General features: G+C 39.8%; 5 protein-coding genes across 5 annotated transcripts in view; 4 read left to right on the top strand and 1 right to left on the bottom strand.

The window, feature by feature from the left end:
• The window catches only part of LOC145489067 (adenosine receptor A3-like), a 252,168-nt gene that overhangs the window by 139,312 nt on the left and 85,695 nt on the right, over window positions 1-27,161 (top strand). The gene's annotated exons all lie outside the window — the stretch shown is intronic.
• On the top strand, window positions 6,995-11,659 carry LOC145489074 (FAD-linked sulfhydryl oxidase ALR-like). Its single transcript, XM_081467979.1, has 4 exons — window positions 6,995-8,117; window positions 8,954-9,189; window positions 9,987-10,162; window positions 11,105-11,659. The coding sequence occupies exons 1-3, from the start codon at window positions 7,974-7,976 to the stop codon at window positions 10,147-10,149; spliced, it is 543 nt and encodes a 180-aa protein (XP_081324105.1). The 5' UTR covers window positions 6,995-7,973; the 3' UTR covers window positions 10,150-10,162; window positions 11,105-11,659.
• On the top strand, window positions 17,270-18,202 carry LOC145490585 (neuropeptide FF receptor 1-like). The gene has a single exon (XM_081469681.1). The coding sequence runs from the start codon at window positions 17,270-17,272 to the stop codon at window positions 18,200-18,202; it is 933 nt and encodes a 310-aa protein (XP_081325807.1).
• Window positions 21,091-22,718, top strand: LOC145489066 (neuropeptide FF receptor 1-like). Its single transcript, XM_081467969.1, has one exon. The coding sequence runs from the start codon at window positions 21,522-21,524 to the stop codon at window positions 22,530-22,532; it is 1,011 nt and encodes a 336-aa protein (XP_081324095.1). The 5' UTR covers window positions 21,091-21,521; the 3' UTR covers window positions 22,533-22,718.
• On the bottom strand, window positions 25,798-26,814 carry LOC145490267 (neuropeptide FF receptor 1-like). Its single transcript, XM_081469393.1, has one exon. It carries the CDS (start codon window positions 26,812-26,814, stop codon window positions 25,798-25,800), a length of 1,017 nt encoding a protein of 338 aa, XP_081325519.1.

Consider the following 27,161-nt stretch of genomic DNA (forward strand, 5'->3'; position numbering starts at 1 on the left):
CCGGGAAATGCCGATAAATCAAGTAATCCCGCAATGATGCAGTATTATCATGCTCGGCAATTGAAGTTATTGTGTACAAAATATCGCACAATTACAAAGCCGAGGGAAAAAAAAAAAAAAAAAAAAAAGCGCGAGGAGAAACTTAGTACATGGAGCTAAGGTAGATTGTCAGTGCTTTAGGTGATCATGCACGGCTACCAATGGCTTGGCCAATCGCTTGGTCAATGGCTCGTACACGCAACGAATCGTAAAAGTCCGTAAGTAACGACCTCCGAAAGAAGTGAACCCACCCCCAATCCCTTAAAATAGAGGAACTAAGGTTCAAAAGTATAATTGTTTTTCCAATCAATAACCTGAATAACGTACGATGAACTGATGACGATTCAACTAGGGAAGGTATAGCTTATTCCAGGAGGCGTCATGAAGCGCCCTGGTAAAACAAACCCCGCAAAATTTTCATCTAGTAACAAGAAGGTACTAACAGGACCTTTTCTTCAAACCGAAATTACTAAAATTGACAACTTTGCATCATTTTTAACACTTTGAATACCAATTACGCATATATGCGTAATTAATGGTCGTGCTCTTTGTACCACTTGTGACGTCATCAATTTAAAAGTGACAGATTCTCGCCCCTATCAACTTTCTTTTCTCTCGTAAGTTCTCGCGCGTTTAGAGATGCGCCACACTCGCGTTTTAGGAGCGGAGATCCCAACCAATGCTTAACTTCTTATATTTATTCAAAGATGCCACTTTTAGCCCTCCCCCAAATCTACACACGTGTTTCACTTGTGGAAATCTATTGATTTGGACAGTACTTTGGCAAGAGATTCTCGCCTATATCAACTTTCTTTTTGCTAGTAAGTTCTCGCGCGTTTAGAGATGCACGACACTGGCGGTTTTGGTGTCGGGATTTTAAACTAATTCTACTGGACTTTTTAAAGATGCTAGATTTGGCCCTTTCTGAAATCTACACACGTGTATTTCACTTGTTTTCGCGCGTCTAACGATGCGGCAAACTGACGTTTTTGGTGTGGGGATCCCAAACTATGCTTACGGGGCTCTTTAAAAATGCTAGTTTTCGCCCTCCACCAAATCTACACAAATGTATTTCACTTGTGGAAGTCTATCGATTTGGACAATGCTTAGGTTGGAGATTCTGGCCCAAATCAACTTTCTTTTCTCTTGTAAGTTCACGCGCGTTTAGAGATGCTCCACACTCGCGTTTTAGGTGCGGGGATCCCACCAATGTTCACGTAACTTTTTAAACATGCTACTTTTAGCACTCTTCCAAATCTACACAGGAGTATTTCACTGGTGGAAGCCTAGATCTATCGATTTGGACAGTGCTCAAAGTCGCCGAGACCGGGCTACGTGCAGCGTGATTTTGACCAGCTTTGGGCCGATTTCGATTTCGATTTCGAGAAGACTTTGCTTTTCAATGAATTGGAAAAAGGAAAAAATTTTGAACACTTGGTTACGAGCAGTCTGGCTGAAATATAGCTACGTAGTGTCTAGAAAGTCGCCGAGATCGGGCTACGTGCATCGTTATTTTAACAAACTTTCGGTCAATTTTTAGGATTTTGGGCGATATTTCCGAGTCCCAGGGACTCTAAACTAATTCGAGAAGACTTTGCCTGTCAGTGAATTGGACAGAGGGAAAATTTTTGAACGCTTGGTTATGAGCAGTCTGGCCGAAATATAGCTACTTAGTGACTAGCAAGTCGAAGAGACCGGGCTACGCGCAGCGTTATTTTGACCAACTTTGGGTCGATTTCCAAAAACCTGGGCGATATTTCCGAGTCCCAGAGACTCTAAACTGATACGTGAAAGCACGCGAGTGAAAAAAAGACAAAAATGGGCGAGAATCTTTAACCCAGGCATTGTCTAAAGCGACATACTTCCACAAGTGAAATACACGTGTGTAGATTTGAGAAAGAGCCAAATCTAACATCTTTAAAAAGTCCAGTAAACATAGTCTAAGATCCCGACACCAAAACCGCGAGAGTGGCGCATCTCTAAGCGCGCGAGAACTTGCGAGAGAAAAGAAAGTTGATATTGGCGAGAATCTCTTACCCAAGCACTGTCCAAAGCAATAGACTTCCACAAGTGAAATACACGAGTGTAGATTTAGGGGAGGGGTTAAAGTAATCTTTAAAAAGTTAGGTAAGCATTGGTTCGGATCCCCGCACCTAAAACGCGAATGCGGCGCATCCCTAAACGCGCGAAAACTTACGACAGAAAGGAAAGTTGATATGGGCGAGAATCTCCAATCCAAACACTGTCCAAATCGATAGACTTCCATAAGTGAAATACACGTGTGCAGATTTGAGAAAGGGCCAAATTTAGCATACTTGAAAAGTCCAGTAAACATAGTTTGGGAACGATACACCAAACCCGTGAGTGGGGCGCATCTCTAAACGCGCGAGAACTTACTAGAGAAAAGAAAGTTGATATGGGGAAGAATCTCAAACCAAAACACTGTCCAAATCGATAGACTTCCACAAGTTAAATACACGTATGTAGATTTGAGAAAGGGCCAAATCTAGCATCTTCAAAAAGTCGAGTGAGCATAGTTTTAGATGCGAGTGTGGCTCATCTCTCAACGCGCGAAAACACGCGACACATAAAAAAATATAAATAGGCGAGAATCTCCAACCCCAGCATTGTCCAAAGCGACAGACTACCACAAGTAAAACACACGTGTCAAGATTTGAGAAAGGGCTAAATCTAGCATTTTTAAAAAGTCCAGTAAACACAGTTTGAAATCCCGACCCAAAACCGCGAGTGTGGCGCACGTACTGTCCAAATCCATAGACTTCCACAAGTGAACTACACTTGTGTAGATTTGGGGGAGGGCTAAAAGTAGGATCTTTAAAAGGTGAGGTAAGCACTGGTTGGGATTCCCACACCTAAAACGCGCGTGTGGCGCATCTCTAAACGCGCGAGAACTTACGAGAGAAAAGAAAGTTGATATGGGCGAGAATCTCTTACCCAAGCACTGTCCAAATCGATAGACTTCAACAAGTAAAATACACGTGTGTAGATTTGGAGGAGGGCTAAAAGTTGCATGTTTAAAAAGTTAGGTAGGCACTGGTTGGGATGCCCGCACCTAAAACGCGAGTGCGGAGCATCTTTAAATGCGTGAGAACTTACGAGAGAAAAGAAAGTTGATTTGGGCGAGAATCTCCAACCTAAGCACTGTCCAAATCGATAGACTTCCACAAGTGAAATACGTTTGTGTAGATTTGGTGGAGGGCCAAAACTAGCATTTTTAAAGAGCCCTCTAAGCATAGTTTGGGATCCCCACGCCCAAAACGCGAGTGTGCCGCATCGCTAAGCGCGCGAAAACACGCGAGTAAAAAGAAGATATAAACAGGCGAGAATCTTTAACCCAGGAATTGTCCAAAGCGACAGACTTCCATAAGTGAAATTTACGTGTGTAGATTTGAGAAAGGGCCAAATGTAGCATCTTTAAAAAGTCCAGTAAGCATAGTTTGAGATCACGACACCAAAATCGCGAATGTGGCGCATCTCTAAACGCGCGAAAACATGCAAGAGAAAAAAATATAAATGGGCGAGAATCTCCATCCCAAGCATTGTCCAAAGCGACAGACTTCCACAAGTGAAATACACGTGTGTAGATTTGGGGGAGGGCCAAATCTAGCATTTTTAAAGAGCCCCGTAAGCATACTTTGGGATCCCCACACCAAAAACGCGAGTGTGGCGCATCTCTAAACGCGCGAGAACTTTGGAGAGGAAAGAAATTTGATATGGGCGAGACTCTCTTACCCAAGCACTGTCAGAATCGAAAGACTCCCATAAGTAAAAGGTACCCCTCTGCAAATTTAAGACAGGGCCAAAACTAGTATCTTTAAAAAGCCCAATGAGCATAGCTTAAGATCCCTACACCAAAACTTCTAGTGTGACGCATAGCTAAACGCGCGAGAGAAGACAAGAGAAAAGTAAATTGACATGGTTAAAAATATCCACCCAGGCACTGTTCAAATCGATAGACTTCCACAAGTGAAATAGACGTTGGAGATTTGAAAAAGAGCTAAAGCTAGTACCTTTAAAAAGCGAGGTAAGCAAAGTTTGGGGTCCCCACATCTAAACGCGAGTGTGCCGCCTCGCTTAACGTGCGAGAACACGCGGGAGAGAAGAAAATTTACACGGGATAGAATATCTAACCCAAGCTCTTTCCGAATTGATAGACATCCACAACTGAAATACACTTGTGTAGATTTAGGGGATGGCCAAAACTAGCATTTTTAAAGAGCCCCGTAGGCATAGTTTGTGATCCCCACACAAAAAACGCGAGTGTGCCGCATCGCTAAACGTTCGAAAACACGCAAGTGAAAAAAAAGATATAAATCGGCGAGAATCTTTTACCAAAGCATTCTCCAAAGCGGCAGACTTCCACAAGTGAAACACACGTGTGTAGATTTTAGGGAGGGCTAAAAGTAGCATCTTTAAAAAGTTAGGTAAGCAGTGGTTGGGATCCCTTCACCTAAAACGCGAGTGTGGCGCATCTCTAAACGCGGGAGAGCTTACGACAGAAAAGAAAGTGGATATGGACGAAAATCTCTGACCTAAACAATGTGCAAATCGATACTTTTCCACCAGTGAAACACAGGTGTGTAGATTTGGGGGAGGGCTAAAAGTAATATCTTTAAAAAGTTAGGTAAGCATTGGTTGGGATCCCCGCACCTAAAACGCGACTGTGGCGCATCTCTAAACGCGCGAGAATTTGCGAGTGAAAAGAAAGTTGATATGGGCAAGAATCTCTTACCCAAGCACTGTCTAAATCGATAGACTTCCTCTATTGAAATAAACGTGTGTCGATTTAGGGGAGGGCTAAAAGTAGCATCTTTAAAAAGTTAGGTAGGCACTGGTTGGGATCCACGCCCATAAAACGTGAGTGTGGAACATCTCTAAAAGCGTGAGAACTTACGAGAGAAAAGAAAGTTGATTTGGGCGAGAATCTCCAACCTAAGCACTGTCCAAATGGATACACTTCCACAAGTGAAATACGTTTGTGTAGATTTGGTGGAGGGCCAAAACTAGCATTTTTAAAGAACCCTCTAAGCACAGTTTGGGATCCCCACACCCAAAACGCGAGTGTGCCGCATCGCTAAGCGCGCGAAAACACGCGAGTAAAAAGAGGATATAAATAGGCGAGAATCTTTGGCTCAGGCATTGTCCAAAGCGACAGACTTTCACATGTGAAATACACGTGTGTAGATTTGAGAACGGGCCAAATGTAGCATCTTTAAAATGTCCAGTAAGCATAGTTTGAAATCACGACACCAAAATCGCGAATGTGGCGCATCTCTAAACGAACGAAAGCACGTAAGAGAAAAAAATATAAATGGGCGAAAATCTCCATCCCAAGCATTGTCCAAAGCGACAGACTTCCACAAGTGAAATACACGTGTGTAGATTTGAGGAAGGGCTAAAAGTAGCATGTTTGAAAAGTTAGGTAAGCATTGGTGGGGATCCCTGCGTCTAAAACGCGAGTGTGGCGCATCTGTAAACGCGCGAAATATTACGACAGAAAAGAAAGTTGATAAGGGCGAGAACCTCTAACCCAGGCAGTGTCCAAATCGATAGACTTCCGCAAGTGAAATACACGTGTGTACATTTGGGGGAGGGCAAAAAGTAGCATCTTTTAAAAGGTGAGGTAAGCGCTGGTTGCGACTCGCGCGCCTAAAACGCGAGTGTGGCGCATCTCTAAACGCGCGAGAACTTACGAGAGAAAAGAAAGTTTATATGGGCGAGAATCTCCAACCCAAACACTGTGCAAATCGATAGTTTTCCACAAGTAAAAATCACGTGTGTAGAGTTGGGGGAGGGCTAAAAGTAGCATCTTTAAAAAGTTAGGTAAGGATTGGTTGGGATCCCTGCACCTAAAAAGCGAGTGTGGCGCATCTCTAAACGCGCATCTCTAAAAAGTTAGGTAAGCATTAGTTCAGATCCCTGCACCTAAAAAGCGAGTGTGGCGCATCTCTAAACGTGCAAGAGCTTACGAGAGAAAAGAAAGTTGATATGGGCGAGAATCTCTTAGCCCATGAGGGGACGGAAACGACTTCTACTGTATTTCTGCCTGGATTTTTTTTTTTAAGTGCTATGAGAACAGGGCTGTATTTCTCTAAGGCTGTGGGACGGTGTATTTCGTAAAAACACTGAGTTCTTATAAATCGTTTAGAAATTCTGCATTCCAGTTCAAATTTATGTTGCTGGCACATTAGCCTGCGAACGCAGACGTATTTCCGGCTGTCACTTGGTTCCGCCGAAAAATAACGTCTGCGAACCCGAGCCAGGAAACGATTTCTATGACGGAGAAATTTTCAGCCAATCACTGTTTAGCTCAAGTAGCCCCAGATCTACTGCGCGAGGTATTCGCTGTGAGGAGCTCTCGAGTTTGATTCTATCATGGAATCTGATTGGCCAAGGAGAAACAAAAGTCATTACGTCGCAGAAATCGTTTCCTGGCTCGGGTTCACAGACGTTATTTTCGGCGGAACCAAGTGACAGCCGGAAATACGTCTGCGTTCGCAGGTTACTGGCACATGGGTGGGTACTTCATATGTAGACCATGATGTAAGAATCCTTAAACTAATTTACTGTTCATGATGCACTGCTACGCTGGTCTGCTTTATAAATATTTAATTGCTTTGGTCGAGTTTTTAATTTCAACATGATTAAACGTTCTTTTTATGCGTTCCTGTTAAAAATGATGCAAAGTTGTCAATTTCAGTGATTTCAATTTGAAGAAAAGGTCCTGTTAGTACCTTGTTGTTACTTGATGAAAAATTTGCAGGGTTTGTTTTACCAGGGCGCCTCATGACGCCCCCTGGAATAAGCTATATCTTTCCTAGTTGAATCTTCACCAGTTCATCGTACGCTATTCAGGTTATTGATTGGAAAAATATTATACTTTTGAACCTTAGTTCCTCTATTTTCAGGGGATGGGGGGTGGGCTTGCCTCTTTCGGAGGTCGTTACTTACGGACTTTTACGACTCGTTGCGTGTACAAGCCATTGGCCAAACGATTGGCCAAGCCATTGATAGCCGTGCATGGTCACCTAAAGCACTGACAATCTATCTTAGCTCCCTGTACTAAGTTTCTCCTCGCGCTTTTTTTTTCTTTTTGCCCTCGGCTGTGTACTTGAGCGATATTTTGTACACAATAACTTCAATTGCCGTGCATGATATAATACTGCACGTGGCTCCCGCACTGCCAACGACATACTCAGACAAGTATACCAGATCATCTGGGTTTTTATTCCTTAAGATCTGTTTTAGATTGATTAATCAAACGCTCCTTTACGCCCGGACAAGCATCTCGATGCAAGCTCAGAGTTTATTGTGATGGACTTCATTGGGTAAACAAGACATTTACGTCTGCTCGGCGTGCTCAACATCCATTCGTAGGCACTTTGGTATCTTTGAGTTCAGTTCGTAGATCTGAACTTGGTTCAGGGGAAGAAGCAGAGGAAGGTTCATTCCCCGGCATTCCCTGGTTTTGCCCGGTCACGTTTTTTTCCGGCCCAAGACTTTCTTCACGTGTGTTTAGACGTGATCCGATATTTAATGACCTTGTTATGTTCCAGATTATTGGCGTCGGTGGAGTCCGCCATCATTTGAGAGCATCGGGAATGACTCGAACGCACTATTTACTTTTAAAGCACTATTAATGTCGTGACTTCATTTTAAAGCTTGTCTCATATTCCATCGGCCCTTTCTGGTTTATTTTTTATTTAACATCATCGACATGCCACTGAAGAAGATTATGACGCCTTTCCTGGCCGCAAGACGAAGATCCCTAGTGAGAGTATGTAAGGAATGCTAGGAAAATTTCCTACCATTTCTCTGCGGTACTTACAGTGGAAGCCCCGCGTACTCACTCTGGCTTTTTCCAGGCTCTCTCGCGGTCAAGATTATGCGGCGTGGCTACCAAGTATTTGTTCATGTTGTCTTACATGACATACTTATCGATCCAAGTCAAAATGGCGGATCATGATATGTCTCCTCTCCACGGTAAAAAACCTTGTCGTGCATGTACAAGTTTTAAATCGTGGATGAAACAGGAAAACAGAAGAAAAAGCACTGCGGTAAGCTTTCACCTTACAATGAAATTGAAAGAATCGGAACACACGCTTACCAAAAAAAAAGCATTAGACGAGCAATTTCGAAATTGATTTCGACTATTACATCATATTTTTTTGTAAATTTCAGGACAATTTATGGTACTTTCGGCAACCTTTTGCTTGATAATTTAAATCAGCCCTTCGTTTTAAAGCTTACTAGATTCCTTCCAGAGGATTTTCCCGATACATGTCGACTCTAACACTCATTTTATGCATGTGTGTTTGCATGTACAGTGTACAGTACCGATTTCAATTTTTTCGGCTTTAATACCAAGTGAATCTATAGGCTTAAACGAAGTGAAGATGATGATGATGATGATGATCGGAAAACCCATCTGATTTTTGTTGGAGGATACAAACTGAAAATCCCAGTCTTTGGAAAGGTTTTGATAGGATCAAAAGAAGATGCTATTTAAAATATAATGTAAACAGTCACAATATTTTGGCCGATTAACGGCGAAAATTTTCTGGTCTAACCAACAACCGTGTTTTGATAGTATGGATGTTTTACAAGAGGTTCCTTTAGGCAAGTAAACAGTGTTGTTGATTTGATATATTTTTTGGTGGGGATCTCTCTGACAGCCAGGGTGCTCCCTGGTTTGACAGTTATAAAATAAATAACTCCAGTTGTTTGAATAATAGTTGCCTTGATTTGATTGGTACTGGTTAATTGGTGATCAGTAACATTGCCTGAAAAAAAAAATGACAGCTTTCATTACAAACTGTCTCCTTTATAAGTCAATCTTTTGATAAAAAGAAAAATATTTTGCAAACGTCTTCATTCTTACGTCTTCATGCAGGGTAGTAACAGCAACACACCTCAAACACAAGAGACAACATCTCAAGAAGAAACCACAGTAGAATGTCCTCTTGATAGAGAAGAACTAGGTCGATCAACATGGAACTTTCTTCATACAATGGCTGCTTATTATCCAGACAGTCCCACACAACAACAGCAGTGTGACATGTCTAGTTTTGTAAAACTGTTTTCCAAATTCTTTCCTTGTGAAGATTGTGCCTCACATCTTAGGGAAAGGTAAATTGAACTTTTTACTATCCCCCTTGTTGTTTATTTCCTATGTATTTTTAAATTTTAATCACAATGCAGACAACAAAATGTGTTTGAAAGCCAAAATTTAGTGCTCTGACTAGTAGGTAGATTTTGAAAACTTAAGACAGAGTGTCTTAGTGAAGACAAAACAGTTGTTTGAGAGAGTCCAGGGCTGTCATTAGGGGCTGTAACCTGTAACACCTGTTGCGGCTGAGTTTGCTTGAAAACAAGGCTACGAGGTACTCAAAACTTCATCACAGCCCTGGAGTCTGCTTATGTGGTTCTGGTTGTAAGTTATTTTGTACCAGCTGACTAACATCGGGGGGGGGGGGGGGGGGGGGAAGGAACGTAGACTTGAATCAAACTCTGAGTAAAACACAGAATTAGATAACTGTAGTAGGTGTTTGAGTTGTGGTTGAAATTTGACTGCACTTTGAATTTTTTTTCATCTAGTTTTCTGGAGATACTTTGTGACTGAACATGGGACTGTGGTGTTTTGTTATATAGGCTAGGAACATTGTAACTTAAACTATGAACTTTACTTTGTGACTTTCTCATGGGAACAAACTTATTCTATGCAAATGAGCATTCATTTCTTGCTTGGCGAGCTGCATACAACCCGTTTATGTGCATATTTAATAAACACAAAGCTAAAAAGTAATTGTTTTTCCTCCACAGGCCTACCACAAAACTTTTACAAGCATATTTCTTATCTTGATTGCTAAAGTGTCACATTTTTCCTGAAACTCAGATTGATGTTTTTTTAATTTAATTTAATTAAGGTTACAAACAAACCCTCCTGACACGAGCAACAGATACAACTTTTGTCAATGGATGTGCCATATGCACAATGAAGTTAATAGAAGGATTGGAAAAAAGGAGTTTGATTGTTCAAAAGTCGACGAGCGCTGGCTTGATGGGTGGAAAGATGGATCATGTGACTAACAAGGGAATCAAAGTAAGTTCAATTATTCTCATTACAAGTACTGTATAACAATCAGTTTAAGGAGAATTTACATTTTAAGCCTGTAACTGAAACAGTTTCATAGTGACATCCAGTGTCCGGTCCATGACTTTTTTCCCAAGCAAGAGAATTTTTCTTTAACTAGAGGTTTCTGGATTCTAGGTTGAGTTGTCCAGGTTTGAGCCCTGGCTCTGGCCCTGGCCAGGGTCTTTAAGTTTTCGTAGGCAAGACACTTTACTCTCACAGTGCCTCTCTCCACCCAGGTGTATAAATGGGTACCAGTGAACTTAATGCTGGGGGTAACCCTGCAATGGACTAGTATTCAATCCTAGTGGTATAGATATACTCCTATTCACTTCACGCTACCGAAACCAGGATAAGCTCTGGCTGTGTGGATCACAGGCCTAATGCAGACTTTTTTTCTTTCAAACCCAACTAAGTGGATGTCACATTGACTTATTTTATAAAAACTTTAGAGCATTTGAAGGCTTGGTTTCTGCTAGGAGCCATTTTTGCATAAGAATGCAGGGCTGACCCTCAGAAACCGAAGAATCCACTCTGGGCAAGGATTCTTTGATCCCTTTGATGCACCATGATTCAAGTGATTATGGATTAATCTGCTTGGTAAAGAAATACAAAATACATTATTGGATTTAAGATTCCAATCTTAGATTTTCCCCAAAAAAACACATCTTTAGTTGAGTCGAGTTAAGTGATTCCACCACAATCGATTAACATAATAATTACAATTCAACAACTCATGTTCATACAACTAAAACATGTGCACTACAATCAAACAAATTTAGGAGTCTGAGAACTTTTGTTCTACTTGACACTTAGTAGCTTACTCCCAAGAGGTTACCCCTAAATAAATACACATTACACATTTGACAATGGAGACAAGATATTTTTTACTCGTTGTCTTTTTATTTGAAGATGACCAATGATGCTGACGATAAACAACAACAGAGGACGACTGCATGCACCTCCTTATTGCAGCTTTCCTAACACCTCTGGCGTACCTCACATGTCTGGACGAAACAGTGGAATACTCTTCCCTTCCCACAGAGAAATTGCGGGAAGAAAGAAGCTACAAATTATTGTAAATATTGGACTCTAAGAACTAGAGGATATTTAAGATGCTCTTTCAGACATAGAACAAGTTAAGAGAATAACTTATTAAAGAAAAATGAAATCGAAAATGAAAAACATTTCACCTTCTCAAAAAGTAGATTTCCCTGACCGCTAAAACTTCCCGCTCCAATCAGACACTTTATTAGTTGCAATGGCCTGGCGTGTTTCACAGAAGAGTCGAAGTAACAACTCTTTGGTGGGGAAAAATGCACTGTTTAGTTACCTTTTTTCCAAGCCGCCCATTCCTTTTGGAAGGATAGGCCAGAACAACTTTAAGGAGCTCGGTCACAGTATTTTGAGTTATTTTGGCGCCGTATAAAAAAAAAAATGACCTTTAAATTGAAGGAAACTTGAAAATAGTACTTTACTAAGATAGAAAAACACCAAAGAGCTAATTATAAACTGTAAAAGAACAACGGTGGTTAAGGATGGAGAAGATTAATATGGGTTAGAAACGACGAACTTGAAAAAGTTAGGCTAAACTCTTTTTCAAAATGCGCAATCCGTGATGAAGCTCCTTTAGCTTGGTGGTCCTTCTCAATCGAACACGCCTAAAATGGCCTTCACTGTACTTGGGAATACAATTGGAATTGAGATTTTTTCAAAGAAACAATAGATATATAGATAGGGATACGTCTATTTAAACACGATGATGTTTAAAGCTGAAAGCTAATGGGCTAAGTGTCAACAAAGTTACGCGCTGTTTATCTAAAAATGTAAAGACGTGTGAATAATGATCGCAGTTATGTACACAACTTATATGAATTCACTTACTTAAAACGCGCATTTGATATTTCCAGTTTCTAGCCATCTGTCGAAAAGTGGCTATTTGAAACAACAAAAAAATATTGAAAAAAAGAATGGTTACTAAACATAACCAATTTGTCACGAAAACCATGATTATGTGTTATTACAATTGTGTCACAAAATAGTTATTTGCCAACAAAACATTTCATTTGATATGACCATTTCTTGGCAAAACTGACTATTACATAAAGCCGTTTTACGTAAAATTGGTAATTTGTTATAAACAATTATTTTTCGTAATCAAAGTGAGTAGCGGCAGAGTATTTACCGAGCTGGCTGGCAGCGAGATGAATACAAAGCCACTATTCACTGACATTGTTAAAAATGTCAAGGTCCTGGATATCATCAATTTAAGATGTTCCAGTCGCTGACTTATTGTGTCTGTGATCCGTGGACTGCACAAAAGCAACATGATCCTACATTTAAACGTTAAACAGCCACCCCAATTAACGAGTTTATAATTCGGCTTTTTAAAATGAACTGCAGTTGAATACCTGTATGCATGTACATCGGATGGCAAATAACACGAGACAACTAATTTAAGAAAGGTACGTCCGAATGGTAGTCTGCTTTATTCGTAAGAATCAGTCTGAGTATCGAAGGGAGAGAAATCTACAAGTGTTTTAAATTAGAATATTTAGAGAGGAAGCCACATCAGCCTTGGCTGGTTTTCATGCGGGCGCTCTATCCTGATCTGATAGGAATTTGGAGATGTTGGTTTTTGAGGAGGGAGGAAAACCGGAGAACTCGGAGAAAAACACTCGGCGTAAGGCGAGAACCGACAACAATAGAACCCGGGCCGAAATCGAACCAGGGTCAACATTGGTGGGAGGTGAGCGCTTTCACCACTGCACCATCACTGCTTACCCCGCGAGAAACGTTTGTTTTGACCTTTTGTAAGCCTTTCCGTGCACTTTGCATGGCTTCGAGGTTATGAACTGAAATTTGGCCAGACTTTAGGTTGACTGAGAGTAGAATGCTTTAGGTAGATAGGAAATGGCGGAAATCTTGCTGCTCGTTCTGGTATCTGTTTCTGAATTCAGATTGTAAATCGGTTTACTGGATTCCCCATTAAAACCTTCGGTCTAGTTGCGTAGACTTCAAGGCGTTTCTAGCCGAAAGCATTCAATCGAAATAGCTGTGACCGATTTCACAATTGATAGAACTCATTGTTATAGCTTCAAACTCGGATACGTTTTCCGATTAGAGGAGAACGTGTCACATGTCGTGGGTCAAAACTCACTAACTCCCTAGGGAAACAACAACTTAAACTTTCGACTCGCACGTGATCAGGTCGTGCGCCTTGTATCGGCGGCAAGTTTGTTGGGCCAGCTGGCCTCAAGCAAATTATTTTTCCGCATTTTTCTCTGTTTTTGAGTTGGGAGACCACAATGGTGCTCTCGGCTTCACCACGGAGAACAGTGACGGTCTCGGGGCAACAACACTCACTGTTTCCCTTGGGCTATTCATTAAGCGCTTGTTGTCCTTCAGCGGGAAAATCTGCCCTTTTGAAAATGGAACAAACATTGTACTGGGTTATGGTTAGGAGGATGGGGTTTATCAGGGAGTAAAGCTTTCGTGTATTTTCGGTTTTATACTTAACAATCAACCATATACCCTAAACTGACAAGCTTATAAGCCCTGGGCTTATGCAACTTCGTAAAGGCTTTTAGATGGGCTTATAAACGAAAGGGCTAATATTCGAGGGAGCTTATAACTGGATTAAGAAAACCGTTTCGAAACGGGCTATAGCTGCAGCTGTTGATCGAAATAGGTTTTCCATTTACTGGTAACTAAGCTTTAAAACATCATAATAAAAACGAATTCAAAACAAGGAAAGTTAGAGGGGGGCTTATAATTGGATGTACTTTTTGGTTTACAGATGGGCCTATAAGTGGGCAAGCTCTTATAAGCGGTAATTTACGGTAGACTATGAGCTCGCCTGACGAGGGCGGAGCCTGACTCAGTTATCACGGATAGAAATATGATAATTTGAAAACTGTTTCATTCTAAAAGATTTGATCTAAATCCTCCTCACAGACACTTCGAAAACGTAAACTGAAACAGCCGCCATTTTGTAACAGCCGCACACTGTAATCTGTAATGATGCATTCTCTCCCCCCCCCCCCCCTCAGCTAAAATCACTATGGGGGTACCTCAGGGCAGTATTCTTGGGCCATTGCTTTTCTTAGTGTACATAAACGGTATTTAATCTGTCCTACAACATTCAAAGATGAATTATGTTTAATTTGCTGATGATATGGCGTTTTCTTGCCATGTGAGCTGCCCAAATGACTTGCAATCAAAACTGAATGCGGACTTGGCAGCGATTACATCCTGGCTGAATGTCAACAAGTTGACATTAAATGTTGCAAAGTCGACGTTCATGATCATTGGTAGCAACTCCAAACTAAGTCACTTTAACGCTATAAATCTTATGGCTAATAACAGTCAACAGGAGAAAGTAACAAAATTCAAGTATTTTGGTGTAACTATAAACCAGCACCTAGCCTAGCATGATCACATTGATCAAATTCAAAGAAAAGTCTTGAAAAGGCTGGGGTTTTTAGGGAGAATAAAACATCTGCTTCCTGCCTATGCCAGAAAAATTTATGTCACGACAATGGTCATCCCAATACTTGAATATGCCAGTATTGTTTAGGGCGATAAGAATAACAAAGTCCTAATGGATTCAATCCAAGTTCTCCAAAGTAGCGCTGCTAAATTGGTCCTGGATTGGTCGCCGTATTCTTCTTCATCCGAAGCACTTTCACATCTAAACTGGATGAACCTGTCTGCCAGAAGGCAAATGCAACGTTGCATCCATATTTGTAATTTAGTCAATGACAACAGTAGAAATAACATCTTTGTACGAGGACAAGACTATCATAGCTATAACACCCGCTCTAAGGAAGTCATTCTAACTACAAAATCAGTGACCAACTGAGGACTTCTTAGATCCTTTAACAGTGTTTTAGCTGACTGGAATGACCTATCGCCAACAACAAAAAAATTATCTTTAAGAGACTTTAAGAATCTCCTGCGCAAAACATTAATGTAAATATTAGGTATATATAAGCTAAATAGTTGTATTAACCGTAAATGACTAATTGTATTTTATATTTTACTACGAGTTTTAATGTTTCAACTTTATATATCTTTAGTTATATATTTTTTAGCTTTTAGAGGTTTTTAATCAACGCTGTAATAATTTTGGTTTAATTTTTTGATTGCCATCATTTTTATTTCAGGATCTCCCTGAAAACCACATTAGTGAGTGGAGCCTCCTGTATAAAGATTATTATTATTATTATTATTTATTATTATTATTATTATTATCGTCCTCACGTAATGTTTGCTTAGAGCCCTTAGGGCCGAGACCAAACCATGGTCCTGGGGCACTAGGGGATAGCCAGTTTTTAGCTTGATAGCACCCTCCACAAAATGTGTGCTGTACCTAGTAAGGTTATCTTTTGTAGTTTTATTATTATTATTATTATTATTATTATTATTATTATTAACGTGGTCGCACAATTCTGAATGTTTTCGGAGGAAAGAACTGTTGTGCCGTGAATTTAAAGCTTTTGGGTATCATACCACTTTTAAGTCATTAAAAGGTTACAGCATTAATCAAGGTATGTTTCCTTTTTAGGAAAAACAAATAAACAGTTAAACTTAATGATCTGACGTCGGCTTTATACTGTTCGAATATCGTGAATTACTTGTGCATTAAAATCATCAAAAGCCCAAAAGTAAGCCTTCGCGTATATTGTCAGTGAACGGTTTCATAGATGTCAAAATGTGCCGATCGCTCTTCTGTTATGTGGAAAACACGATTCCAAATTTAAGTACCAAAGGCCGCATGATGCCCATGTATGTTTCAGTAAATGCCTCTAAGAACTGAAGTATAGCACGATTAACAACCGTTCTGCTTTAATGACATGCAGCGTGAAATATCCATTCGTCGTTGAAGAACGAGACAATGTGAAAGCAGTTTTAGTGAGTAATGTTTTTATCTTAGACAATCAACCAGTTGCCAGCGATTAATCGCAAGCAATCTGTTTTAGAGGAAAGCATAACAGGCTTTGGTCACAATCTTTGTCTTCGATGTGGACAACCAAGCCTGATGCCTCCAACTTTCACTGAGTCGTCAACTAAAATTAAACTAAGAGTGATGTTTGTCAGTAATTGGTAAAAAATTGATTACGTTTTCAGAAAATTTTCATTGCTAAAAGTTGAACTAACCAAAAGATGGAACAGCTATTTAAAAGCTAATCACCCTAAAAGCCTAAAGAAATGTGAATCAAAAGATCCGCGCGGTGTTGAAATGTCTTACTTTATTGACAACTTCTGTGTTCCACATACGTTTGTGGTGAGTTCTGAAGGGTTTTTGCCACCTGTAAATGTGCTTTAATACCCATGATATCTAAATGTTTGTCTTTGACTTGTCTTTCTCGTTGCGCTGTTAGAAATGTCTTGGCAGTCTTCTTTGATAGTGCGCCCTGACACACGAAAAAGCTCTATTTATCCTCCGCTTATGGCCTGTTCCATAGAACGAAAAAAAAATCCAAAAGCGATACCAAGCTTTGTTTTAAGCTTGGTTACGAGATCGTAGCAGCAGAAGCGTGAGAATTCCACCAGAATTCAAGAGAGAGATCAACTTTGAAACGGCATACCAACACAGCAGGAATTAGATTTACTTCGTCGGTTGAGTCTAGACCACAGTAAAGAGACTCCGGCGGTGAGTCTATTGATAAATTGATCGGAAAATGATTGCAAAAATTGGGAAGATAATAAAGTTAGAAGCTTGGGTTATTTGCATTAACTGGTGGTCATAAACCAGATGCCAACAAACCACACGGCATCTATCAATTAATCTATAAGCTCAAAAGCAGGGAAAAATCGCGTGCGAATCACCACTGTTATTTACATTTTTTTTCTTTCCCGCAGGACAGAGTCTTCCTGCATGAATCGATGCTGCGCCTTCGGCGTCTACAGCAGTAAATCATCAAGATTCCCAAGGGTCTTGACATCGCTTTCATCCCCCATCTCATCAACATAGCATTGTTGACAAGGTCTTCACTGAAGTGTTAAGAAAACAAAAGCGGCGGTAGTACTTTCTAATCACGGTTGTTAAAAACTGGGAAACAAGAAAAGGCAATGAAAGAAAACGCAGGTTGGTGGATCACTCTCGTCGTAGAAGTCACAATATTTGTCATAGGGTTAGCAGGAAACGTTTTTGTATTGATTACAGTTCATGAAAAGAAAGCCAGGAAGACAATTCATGGAATATTTGTCACGAGTCTGGCGGTGGCAGATTTGGTTTTGCTGTGTTTTGACTCGCCTGTTTCCATCCTGGAAAGGTTGGACATAACTTCTAAGACATTCAACTGCAGGGTTAATCTCAACGTGGTAACAACAGGCTACAATGCAGGGCTTTTTACCATCACATGCATGGCGATGCATCGGTGCTACATTGTGACTCATCCGTGGAGACCAAAGTTAAAACGTAAAGGAGCAATAATATGGGTGTCACTAATATGGCTGGCAGCTTTTATTCTGGTTATTCCGCTTATCGTGGTCAATAAACCAACGAGAAATGGCTGTGAAGAATTTTGGCCCACGCCTGGTCACAGCCAAGCGTACACTGTCTCACTCATGACAATTCAATACATAATGCCGCTACTCATTACAACGATTTGTTACATACGAATATGGCTGTTTTTGAAAAGCCGACCTGTTTTGCCTAATAACAGTGGTTTAGCAACTGCAAGGAAAACTGCTGGAGAAGAAAATACAAGACAAAGCATTGTAATACTCAAGACTGTTGCAGTTATCGCTGTATTATTCTTGGTTCTTTTATTGCCAACTCAAGTGGCTTGGATGTTGTTAGATTTCAGAAATATTTCCTCCGATGAACTTTGGTTTGCTTGTGACATACTAACAAGGCTGCATAGCTGTATAAACCCAGTTGTTTATGGAGTTATGAACAAACAGTTTCGTCATAGGTACGTCATATTTTTATCGCGCATGTTCTGCTGCAAACATTCTTCGAGTCTTGAGCTGGCGCCATCACAAGAAGCCATCCCATAATCACGTGACAGACTGTGCGAAATATCAAAGGACATTTCAAGCACTATGGAACGTGGCGTGATGCCTGTTTACGGCGAAGCAGAAGAAGGCGTTCAAGAATGGTAACCATTGTTCAAAAACTTGGAAAGAGAGAGTATTGAATATTTCAGCGTGTCTCAAGTTGTGTTTGAAGAGATCGTAGAGTGGAAATTCAAATGGAGAGTAAAATTTCACAGCAATAGTAAACAATTAAATGTCAAATAAGAGATGATTTGCTTGACATATTGAGCTTTGTTTAATAATACTCCCATGGCTAGAACAAATAAGAAGCCTACAGAAAATAGTTAAAACAGTCTACTAGAGTACAAATAGTAAAACGTTAAAACAGTCCACAAGAGTACAAATATCTAGAGTTATTTGTGTTTGTTTCACGCGTTATTTCTTGTTTTCTATAGTACTAAGCGCGTCCGGACCGGATACGAGAAAGCCCTTGGGGTCCGTACCAAATTTGAACGCGTGTAAGTTTAAGACTGTTGCGGCCATAATGAACTCGAAACTTGGAACTCAATATTCCCATGGCACTGTCTTTTTACAAGGATGTTTTTCAAACACACCGTTTTTCTCTAATTTTATTATTGTTGTAAAAAATGATGAAATTCTGACGGTTGATCATAGAGATCCCCACCGTAAAATCTCCAAAATAAACATTTGTGCTCAGCAAATTTGAAGTGTCGGGCACTGTTATCCCTATTAAGGTTGATTTACGAAATTAACAAAAACTCGGTCTTCAATTCAGAAATATGAAATGTGAAATATGGCATAAATTTTAATATTTCATGTTTCCATGGTTGACATGGAAGAGACGGATTATAAAAGTCGACCAAGAATAACTTAGAGGACCTGTGTCAGAGTAACAAACAGGAGAAACTCGGAAAAGAAAATGGAGTTGAATAGACTACACCTGAACGAAACCTCCACCAACATCATCCATCTTTACTTTGAGGGGAGCCTTAATGGAGGTAGACAGGAGGGAAGACAGAATTATGTTTCGCGGAGGATAACTGGCCGCAAGCGTAACGGGATGTTATTCATGCAATCTAGTGAAGAGGACCTTAAAGAACTAGTCCGATAGGTACATTAGAGGACCTGTGCCGAGCTCGAGATTCGAATGAAGATCATGATGGACAACCGAATTGAAACATAACATATGCAATCAATTGGCAAATGCAAGAAATATGTAAAATATAGGATTAATGAAATGTATATCTTGAAACCCGAATGACGTAGAACTGCAATATATAATTATTGAAATGCTATACATATCGATCAATATATCATGGACAATTTTAATATCGGAAAATGGGTTTGCGGTTTCAAATTCCCTTTTCGGATAAAAGCACTGAACTGGAGTTATTCCTCTGTGCACGCTTCATCCTAAGAGACAATTATTATTTCTTTGAGCGTTTTACTTGGGAGTAGGAAAATAGATTTTAACAGTTTGATCTTAAATTTGATATTCATTTTAAGGGAACTAACTTAGTCTCAATGTTACAGGAGAGAAAAAGAAACCGATTTACATTAAGCGTAACTTAACGCCGATTAATTCCTACTCTTAGTAGAAAAGGTTTTGTATTTATTTTCAGACGTTATCAGTTCAAAAGTGAGGCAAAGAAAATCCTGCTGTATGGTCTTAGAATCAAGGTTTTGGGAAACCAGTTGGTACACCATTACAACTCAATTCCATGAGTCCAGTGCACATCCCTCACGGAAGATGAGTAAACACTTACAAAATAAGACAATGGATGTTGTAGTACATCACTTAGTTGCTCGCGGTGAATAAAACGTCAATCAAAAGGTGAAAACATATGAAAACACGCCGATTAAAATACTCCCAACAAAACTGCTGGCTTAAATTAACTTGTACTGTCGCATGTAAACATGTCGTTTTTTCTGTTTGTTTGGTTTGTTTGGCTCTTTTTGCAATTTCAAACACGATTTTTCTAAGGCTTGATAGTTTGAACTTGGAATACAAAAGGAATTCATTTTATAAAGTGAGGAACGTGCGTTTCAGTAAGTAAAGTGTTGCAATAATAACACATCTGTACTGTCTGACACAAAGGGTGCTAAAAAAACACTCCACACTCTTTTTTTGCAAAAAAGCTTTTTAGGCTGACAAATTAAGGTTAAAAGGTGCCAAGATTAAACATATGGCTGTTACATCAAGAACAACTTCAATTAAACTTTTTTTCCATTTGCTATGAAAATGACTAAATAAACGCATGCACAGTATGAATCAAGGCAATCAACCTTTTGCTTCCAACAACTTGGAAATTGTCATCAGATGACAGGAACTGTGAAGCAAATATGAATAAAACAAGGGGCCTTTCGGAACGATTTTATTCCAAAGTAAATAACACCTTGTTTTCAAAACCGATAAAATAAGAAACATTTTAGGCTTAAATCTTCCAACTTGACAAAGTTCAGGCCAATAAACGGGAAAAAAATGATTAAATTGTTAAGATTTATTACATATTAGAACTTCACATGGCGCAACTTGACATTCGTTTTTCTCCCTTGTTTGTCAATATTTTCATTCTCTTACCAGTGTTACCAATAAAATCTTTATCTAAATCCCAAGGAAACAGTGATGCCAACCTATTAATAACATTATTAGCAGAGTAAACGTTTTGACCATACGATAACATATTCATAGTAATAAGTTTTACATCCTCCTTTTACCTGCGTCGATAAAGTCTCCGCCACTTCCGTTCTGGAATCAGTATTTCGTAAATGCATTTCCTTCATTCTGTCTCGCCGGCCAATGGAGCTCTATGTAAAATAAATTTATTTGATTTTAAAAATGTCATTAATGTTCTCACGAGATCCACTTACATTCCATTCTGCATAGATATTGAACACTGTCAGTGATTTAGTAACAGAGATATCTCTCAGAGGAGGTGGAGAATATTATAGAACATAACAATCGGTACAACATCTCTTCTAACAATGCTAACAAATTCACAAAACACGTAAAACAATCGTTTTCCTGTTTACGTGATAAGTTCACCGAGAAAGATAAAAAAAATTACCTTCTTCCCAAGATAAATGAACAAGATAAGTGACACAATGCTTTTTCTTCTTTTAATGGTCCCTTCAGAGCAGTAAGAATGTTTTAATATTTACCGTCACATCGCTGATATAATCATTAAGGATACAGTGTGCTATCTAAAATTGAAAATGTCGCTGCATGGTCTCGGAGAGTGATTCAAATAGACTGGAGGGGAAATTGGACGCTGTTGACTTCGTGGATGCAGATCACGGGATGTAAGGACGATAAACAATGGAGAAAAATTCCATATGGTGGATCGAGCTCGTTATTATAATCGCAGTATTCGTTGTTGGACTAGTAGGAAACATCTTTGTGCTGATCATTGTACAGGCGAAAAACGCCAGAAAGACAGTCCATGGAATATTCGTGACGTGTCTGGCAGTGGCGGATTTGGCTTTGTTGTGTTTTGACTCGCCTGTTTCCATTCTAGGTAAGTTTGATGTGGCTTCCGAGATATTTAACTGCAGAGTTCATCTAATTGTGGTAACAACAGGCTACAATGTAGGACTTTTTACCATCACATCCATGGCGATGCATCGATGCCACATTGTGACTCATCCGTGGAGACCAAAGCTAAAACGTAAAGGAGCAATAATATGGGTGTCGCTAATATGGCTGGCAGCTTTTGTTCTGGTTATTCCGCTTATCGTGGTCAATAAACCAACGAGAAATGGCTGTGAAGAATTTTGGCCCACGCCTGGTCACAGCCAAGCGTACACTGTCTCACTCATGACAATTCAATACATAATGCCCCTACTCATTACAGCAATTTGCTACGTACGAATATGGCTGTTTTTGAAAAGCCGACCTGTTTTGCCCAATAACAGTGGTTTAGCAACTGCAAGGGAAACTCCTGGAGAAGAAACCGCAAGAGAAAGCATTGTAATACTCAAGACTGTTGCAGTTATCGTTTTATTGTTTTTGGTTCTTTTATTGCCCACTCAAGTGGCTTGGATGTTGTTAGATTTCAGAAATATTTCCTCCCATGAACTTTGGTTTGCTTCTGACATACTAACAAGGCTGCATAGCTGCATAAACCCAGTTGTTTATGGAGTTATGAACAAACAATATCGTCGTAGGTACGTCACATTTTTATCGCGCATGCTCTGCTGCAGTTGCTTTTTACGTGTCGAGCAGGCACCACCACAAATACCACTGGATCAACACGTGACCGTGAATCAAAGAGTTTACAGCGAAGATCATGGTCAGCGAACGCCACAGTATCCACAGCATTGGAATTGATTTTGCATTGCTATCAGTCAATTGCCGGTTTCTTGTTTACAGGAGTCCTAGCAAGGAGTTATTTGATAAATGAAATCCAAAGAACTCTCGATACTTTGGACCTTCCTGTATTTGGTTTTGTATGAACTACTATACCTGTCAAAGAAAATAAATAAATGAATAATATACAGAAAAAAAAAAAAAAAACGACCGGCTGTCCAAACCTCCTTCACGGTTGTGATTTTCTTTGTTTTAACTTGATGAATTATTAATGAGTCTGAGAAGAGTATTTCACGCCTACTAGTACTTGTTTCAAGCATGTCGATGCTGAAGCTCAGCCGAAAACTCATCATTAAAATGTTTATTGCATTCAAAGAAACGCGGCTGTACTTTACATTACAAATACCTGGATCATTGGATGAAGCAGTTGAAGTGTTTTCATTAGCTTAGCCACAGTAGTATAATAAATTAAGAGCAACTATACCATACTATGCAAATATGGTATGGTATAAGAAATGATTAGTATAGCTGACATTATTTTCAACTCGGCACCACACGCCTCATCTCATATCCAACGCGCGCTCGTCGCAAAAATTGTTAAATGTATCAGAAACGACAGACTGGTTTGACCACCTTTTCAAACCCCGAGAAGAGACGCAAGGCTGCATGGCTGCTAAATCACATTTAGACGGCACTACGCATGAGCAGATCATTATTTGTGGGTAGTTATTTGCAGGTCACGTGGTAGGCCTTCAGCCAATAAAATTAAAAAGAAGAAAAGAATGCATGGAGTGTTTGTTTCACGCGCCATTTGTTGTCTTCTGGGCTTACCAACCACATCCGGAGAGGGGCTCTTTAGGCCCACAACAATTCTGAGCGTCAATTCTCTTGTGTTTTCTTCTTTAGAAACTAGCTCTTGCGAACAAAACTCTTGCACTCGATTTCAAGAGAAAAATGAAACGCATAAGTGGTCCTCCGGAAGAAAAGCAAACACCAACTTCGGGAGGTTTTAATTAATATTAGACTGACATCCTTTACTGTCCTTATATTGAATTCAGTAACAAGAGCGGAGATGATTGCAATACTGAATGACTTCTACTCGCTATTCGAGTTTGAAAAACGAAAAAATGTCGCACGCATTTGTTCAGCGAAGATTTTTATCTTATAATGGACACGTTTGCCTTACTGTCATACAAATCCTTGATGATTTTATTGTTATTAATTACGCACCAAAGTGGAGGTGAATAGTGATGGATATTTACCTAGCCCCGAGGCAATTATCGACCACTATTTACCTCCAATTGGGCGAATAATTGTTTTAGTTTATACCACACAAGCTGAATAACTAGCGGACTAAAAGATTAATCTGTTTCAGAATCTCTGCTTGGGGGAGAATATATAGTGCTTTGATAATCACCGCCAAGTTAGCCAATCAGTTCACGTGAAAAGCGCTATTCACTTGTATGGAACATAGTAATGGATTTATTACTTGAACGTGTACATAGTGAAAGGTGTCAATAGACTGTACGAATTTAATGGGGAGGGGGGGAGGGGGCGGAGGTGAACAATTTAAATTTAAGCCTTGCAAAATCAGTAACTGATACAAACAAGTTTCCCCAATTCTCGAATACAAACAGTTTTGCTTTTAATGCAAAAAATGGAGTTTATCTTTATGGCTGGGTAAACGTCATTCTTAAATGTTGTTCTGATAAAATCGTTTTGATACCAAGATGCCATTTTATCCGATAATTGTTGCAATTCAAATTATACAGTATTGTTATAATGTTATGGCAATCAGTCCAACTTCATAAAATTTGAACAAATACTGAACATGAATAAGTCATTTTCATAACAAATAGATAACCTTCTTCTTTGGGATCAATATTAACACTTTCCAGGTGTTTCGCGTTTTTCAGTTTCTTGTCAATAGAGAAACCCATCAATGAATGTTTGTCGAACTTTATGCCATATGCGTGACAGTGCATGTCTTTAAAAAATGTGTCCCTTTTAAGAAGTGACTGTAGAGCAAATAGTGGGCCAATATTTTTCACGCTTGAGTAAACCAATTAAAACTGGCAAGAAGAACAACGCTTGCATTTTGTGTCGCCAAGGTTAACTAGTCGTCAGAGGTCGGGAATTGAAATCGTTGTCCCCCTTGGTAAACAATCAAAACTTTGCATGTTTGGAATTTAAAATTAGAATTTTTTAATTAATTGGGATTCGCGGATATAATCCTCCTTCCTTCCAGCGTTGACATAAACGTGGGGAGGGGGGGTGGTTGCGGGGGGAAGGAAGAGGGAAGGAGGTGGAAGGAGGGGAAGGGAGGTGGAATGGTTGTCTAAACCAGCCTGAGTTACCTGCAGTACGAGCGGCAGTCAAAACCGAGCTGTCCTACCGAAACGACACGATAATAGTCTTTTTATCCGCAGCTAACAAAAATAAAAACAATGGAAAAGTTAATTTGGCCACTTGTAATACTTAAGTCGAGAATTCTGGGTTTAATTTCAAAGAGAACAGCATATTTTGTTCTTAATGACGCAGCTCTCCTTCCTGGCGAAAGCGATGGATGAGCGAATTGCTGAACGCGGGCGACCCATTTTTTGGCGCCAGATAAAAAAACATGGAGTCACAAAATGTTACATATTTTTTCCCTATTTACAATCCACATGGTTTTCTTAATTACAAATTCCTTTTCGTGAGTGTTTAATTTCGTATCCAGTGACAGAAGGTGTCCGACTTTAATGCCTTGCCTGTTAACATGCATTTGATGTCAGGACCGTGAGTACAGTTTTTCCCGCCTGCTGAATTCTGATAAGTCAATTCAACTTTCAAGCGTACCAGGCGTATTCAAGGAGTCAACTCGACGGTATTGAAGAATCTATAGGCCTCTATCATAGTGTTGTGTCTCATGTTAGCATAGCTAGCTATAGGGAGGGTCTCACAATCACCTAGCAAATCCCTCGTTTATCGTAAGAAAAATAAAATAATAAAATGAAAGAATCACGACCGTGACTGAAAGCACATACTGGATGCCCCCACCCCTTCCAGAACATTTTGTAATCTTGATGTTCTAAAACGCCATTACATGTGATCTGTTACGAAAATGTCTAACAAATTTTTTCGGTAAATTGATCGTCATTTTGATGCTTGCTTGTTTTCCACAACACTGAAGAATTAGAGTCAGATACACAAAGGCCCAGCTATCGAGAGTCCCTTTTCAATTCTGCTAGGACCCTTGTAAGCATAAAAAGTGACCTTCGATCAAGTTGCTGATAGCGATGCAACATCAATTCCCATGTTGAGGATACTGTGGCATTTGTTGGCCCTGATCGTCATTATTGACTGCTTGACTTATCACGCGATGATCCAGTGGTATTTGTGGTGGTGACTGCTCAGTAAGTGACGAGCGACTGCAGCCGAGCATGCGCGATAAAAATGTGACGTAACTACGACGATAATGTTTGTTCATAACTCCATAAACAACTGGGTTTATGCAGCTATGCAGCCTTGTTAGTATGTCAGAAGCAAACCAAAGCTCATCGGAGGAAATATTTCTGAAATCTAACAACATCCAAGCCACTTGAGTTGGCAATAAAAAGACCAAGAACAATAAAACGATAACTGCAACAGTCTTGAGTATTACAATGCTTTCTCTTGTGTTTTCTTCTCCAGGAGTTTCCCTGGTAGGTGTTAAACCACTGTTATTGGGCAAAACAGGTCGGCTTTTCAAAAACAGCCATATTCGTATGTAACAAATTGCTGTAATGAGTAGCGGCATTATGTATTGAATTGTCATGAGTGAGACAGTGTATGCTTGGCTGTGACCAGGCGTGGGCCAAATTTCTTCGCAGCCGTTTTCCGTTGGTTTATTAACCACTATGAGAGGAATAATCAAAATAAAAGCTGCCAGCCATATTAGCGACACCCATATTATTGCTCCTTTACGTTTTAGCTTTGGTCTCCACGGATGAGTCACAATGTGGCATCGATGCATCGCCATGGATGTGATGGTAAAAAGCCCTGCATTGTAGCCTATTGAAGCTACCACCGTGAAATTAACCCTACAGTTGAATGTCACAGAAACATCAATAATGTCAAACCTTTCTAGAATGGAGATGGGTGAGTCAAAACAGAGCAAAACCAAATCCGCCACTGCCAGACACGTGACAAATATTCCATGGACTGTCTTCCTGGTGTTTCTCTTAAGGACTATGATCAGCACAAAGATGTTTCCTATAAGCCCAATCATAAATACTATGATTATAATAGCCACTAAGATCCACCACTTCCAGTTTTTCTCCATTCTTTTGTTTTTTGTGTAGCGTATTGTAGTCCGTGTCAAATGCTTTTATGAAAAGCAGAGTGTTCTGTTGCTACCGTTCTGTCTATGTACTCAGCTTTCCAAAAATCAACGTCATTTGCAAACCTAAGAAGTTGGCTCGAGTGTAGTTTTAATAATAAAATGAACGATAATTATAATATACTCAGTGCTCACTTGCCCATGTAACTTGATTTGAATCTTTGTGTTAACGGGATTTGTCTTTGGAAGAATTGAAGTTGCAATCGCCTTTTGTGCGCAATGGTTTGGTGCACAGCCAAGTAGGCTTATTAGTGGCGTCAGTAGCATTTTTTTTTTTCAGTTTGTTTAGT

This window comes from Orbicella franksi, chromosome 6 (assembly GCF_964199315.1).
Source record: "Orbicella franksi chromosome 6, jaOrbFran1.1, whole genome shotgun sequence".
NCBI classification, from domain to species: Eukaryota; Metazoa; Cnidaria; class Anthozoa; order Scleractinia; family Merulinidae; genus Orbicella; species Orbicella franksi.

Bases quoted from the DNA above. Each gene is read 5' to 3' on its own strand.
- LOC145489074 (XM_081467979.1), top strand. From the start codon at position 7,974: ATGTTGTCTTACATGACATACTTATCGATCCAAGTCAAAATGGCGGAT. The intron at 8,118-8,953 runs GTAAGCTTTCAC...GTCTTCATGCAG, and splicing joins ACAGAAGAAAAAGCACTGCG to GGTAGTAACAGCAACACACC. The intron at 9,190-9,986 runs GTAAATTGAACT...AATTTAATTAAG, and splicing joins GCCTCACATCTTAGGGAAAG to GTTACAAACAAACCCTCCTG.
- LOC145490585 (XM_081469681.1), top strand. From the start codon at position 17,270: ATGAAAGAAAACGCAGGTTGGTGGATCACTCTCGTCGTAGAAGTCACA.
- LOC145489066 (XM_081467969.1), top strand. From the start codon at position 21,522: ATGGAGAAAAATTCCATATGGTGGATCGAGCTCGTTATTATAATCGCA.
- LOC145490267 (XM_081469393.1), bottom strand. From the start codon at position 26,814: ATGGAGAAAAACTGGAAGTGGTGGATCTTAGTGGCTATTATAATCATA.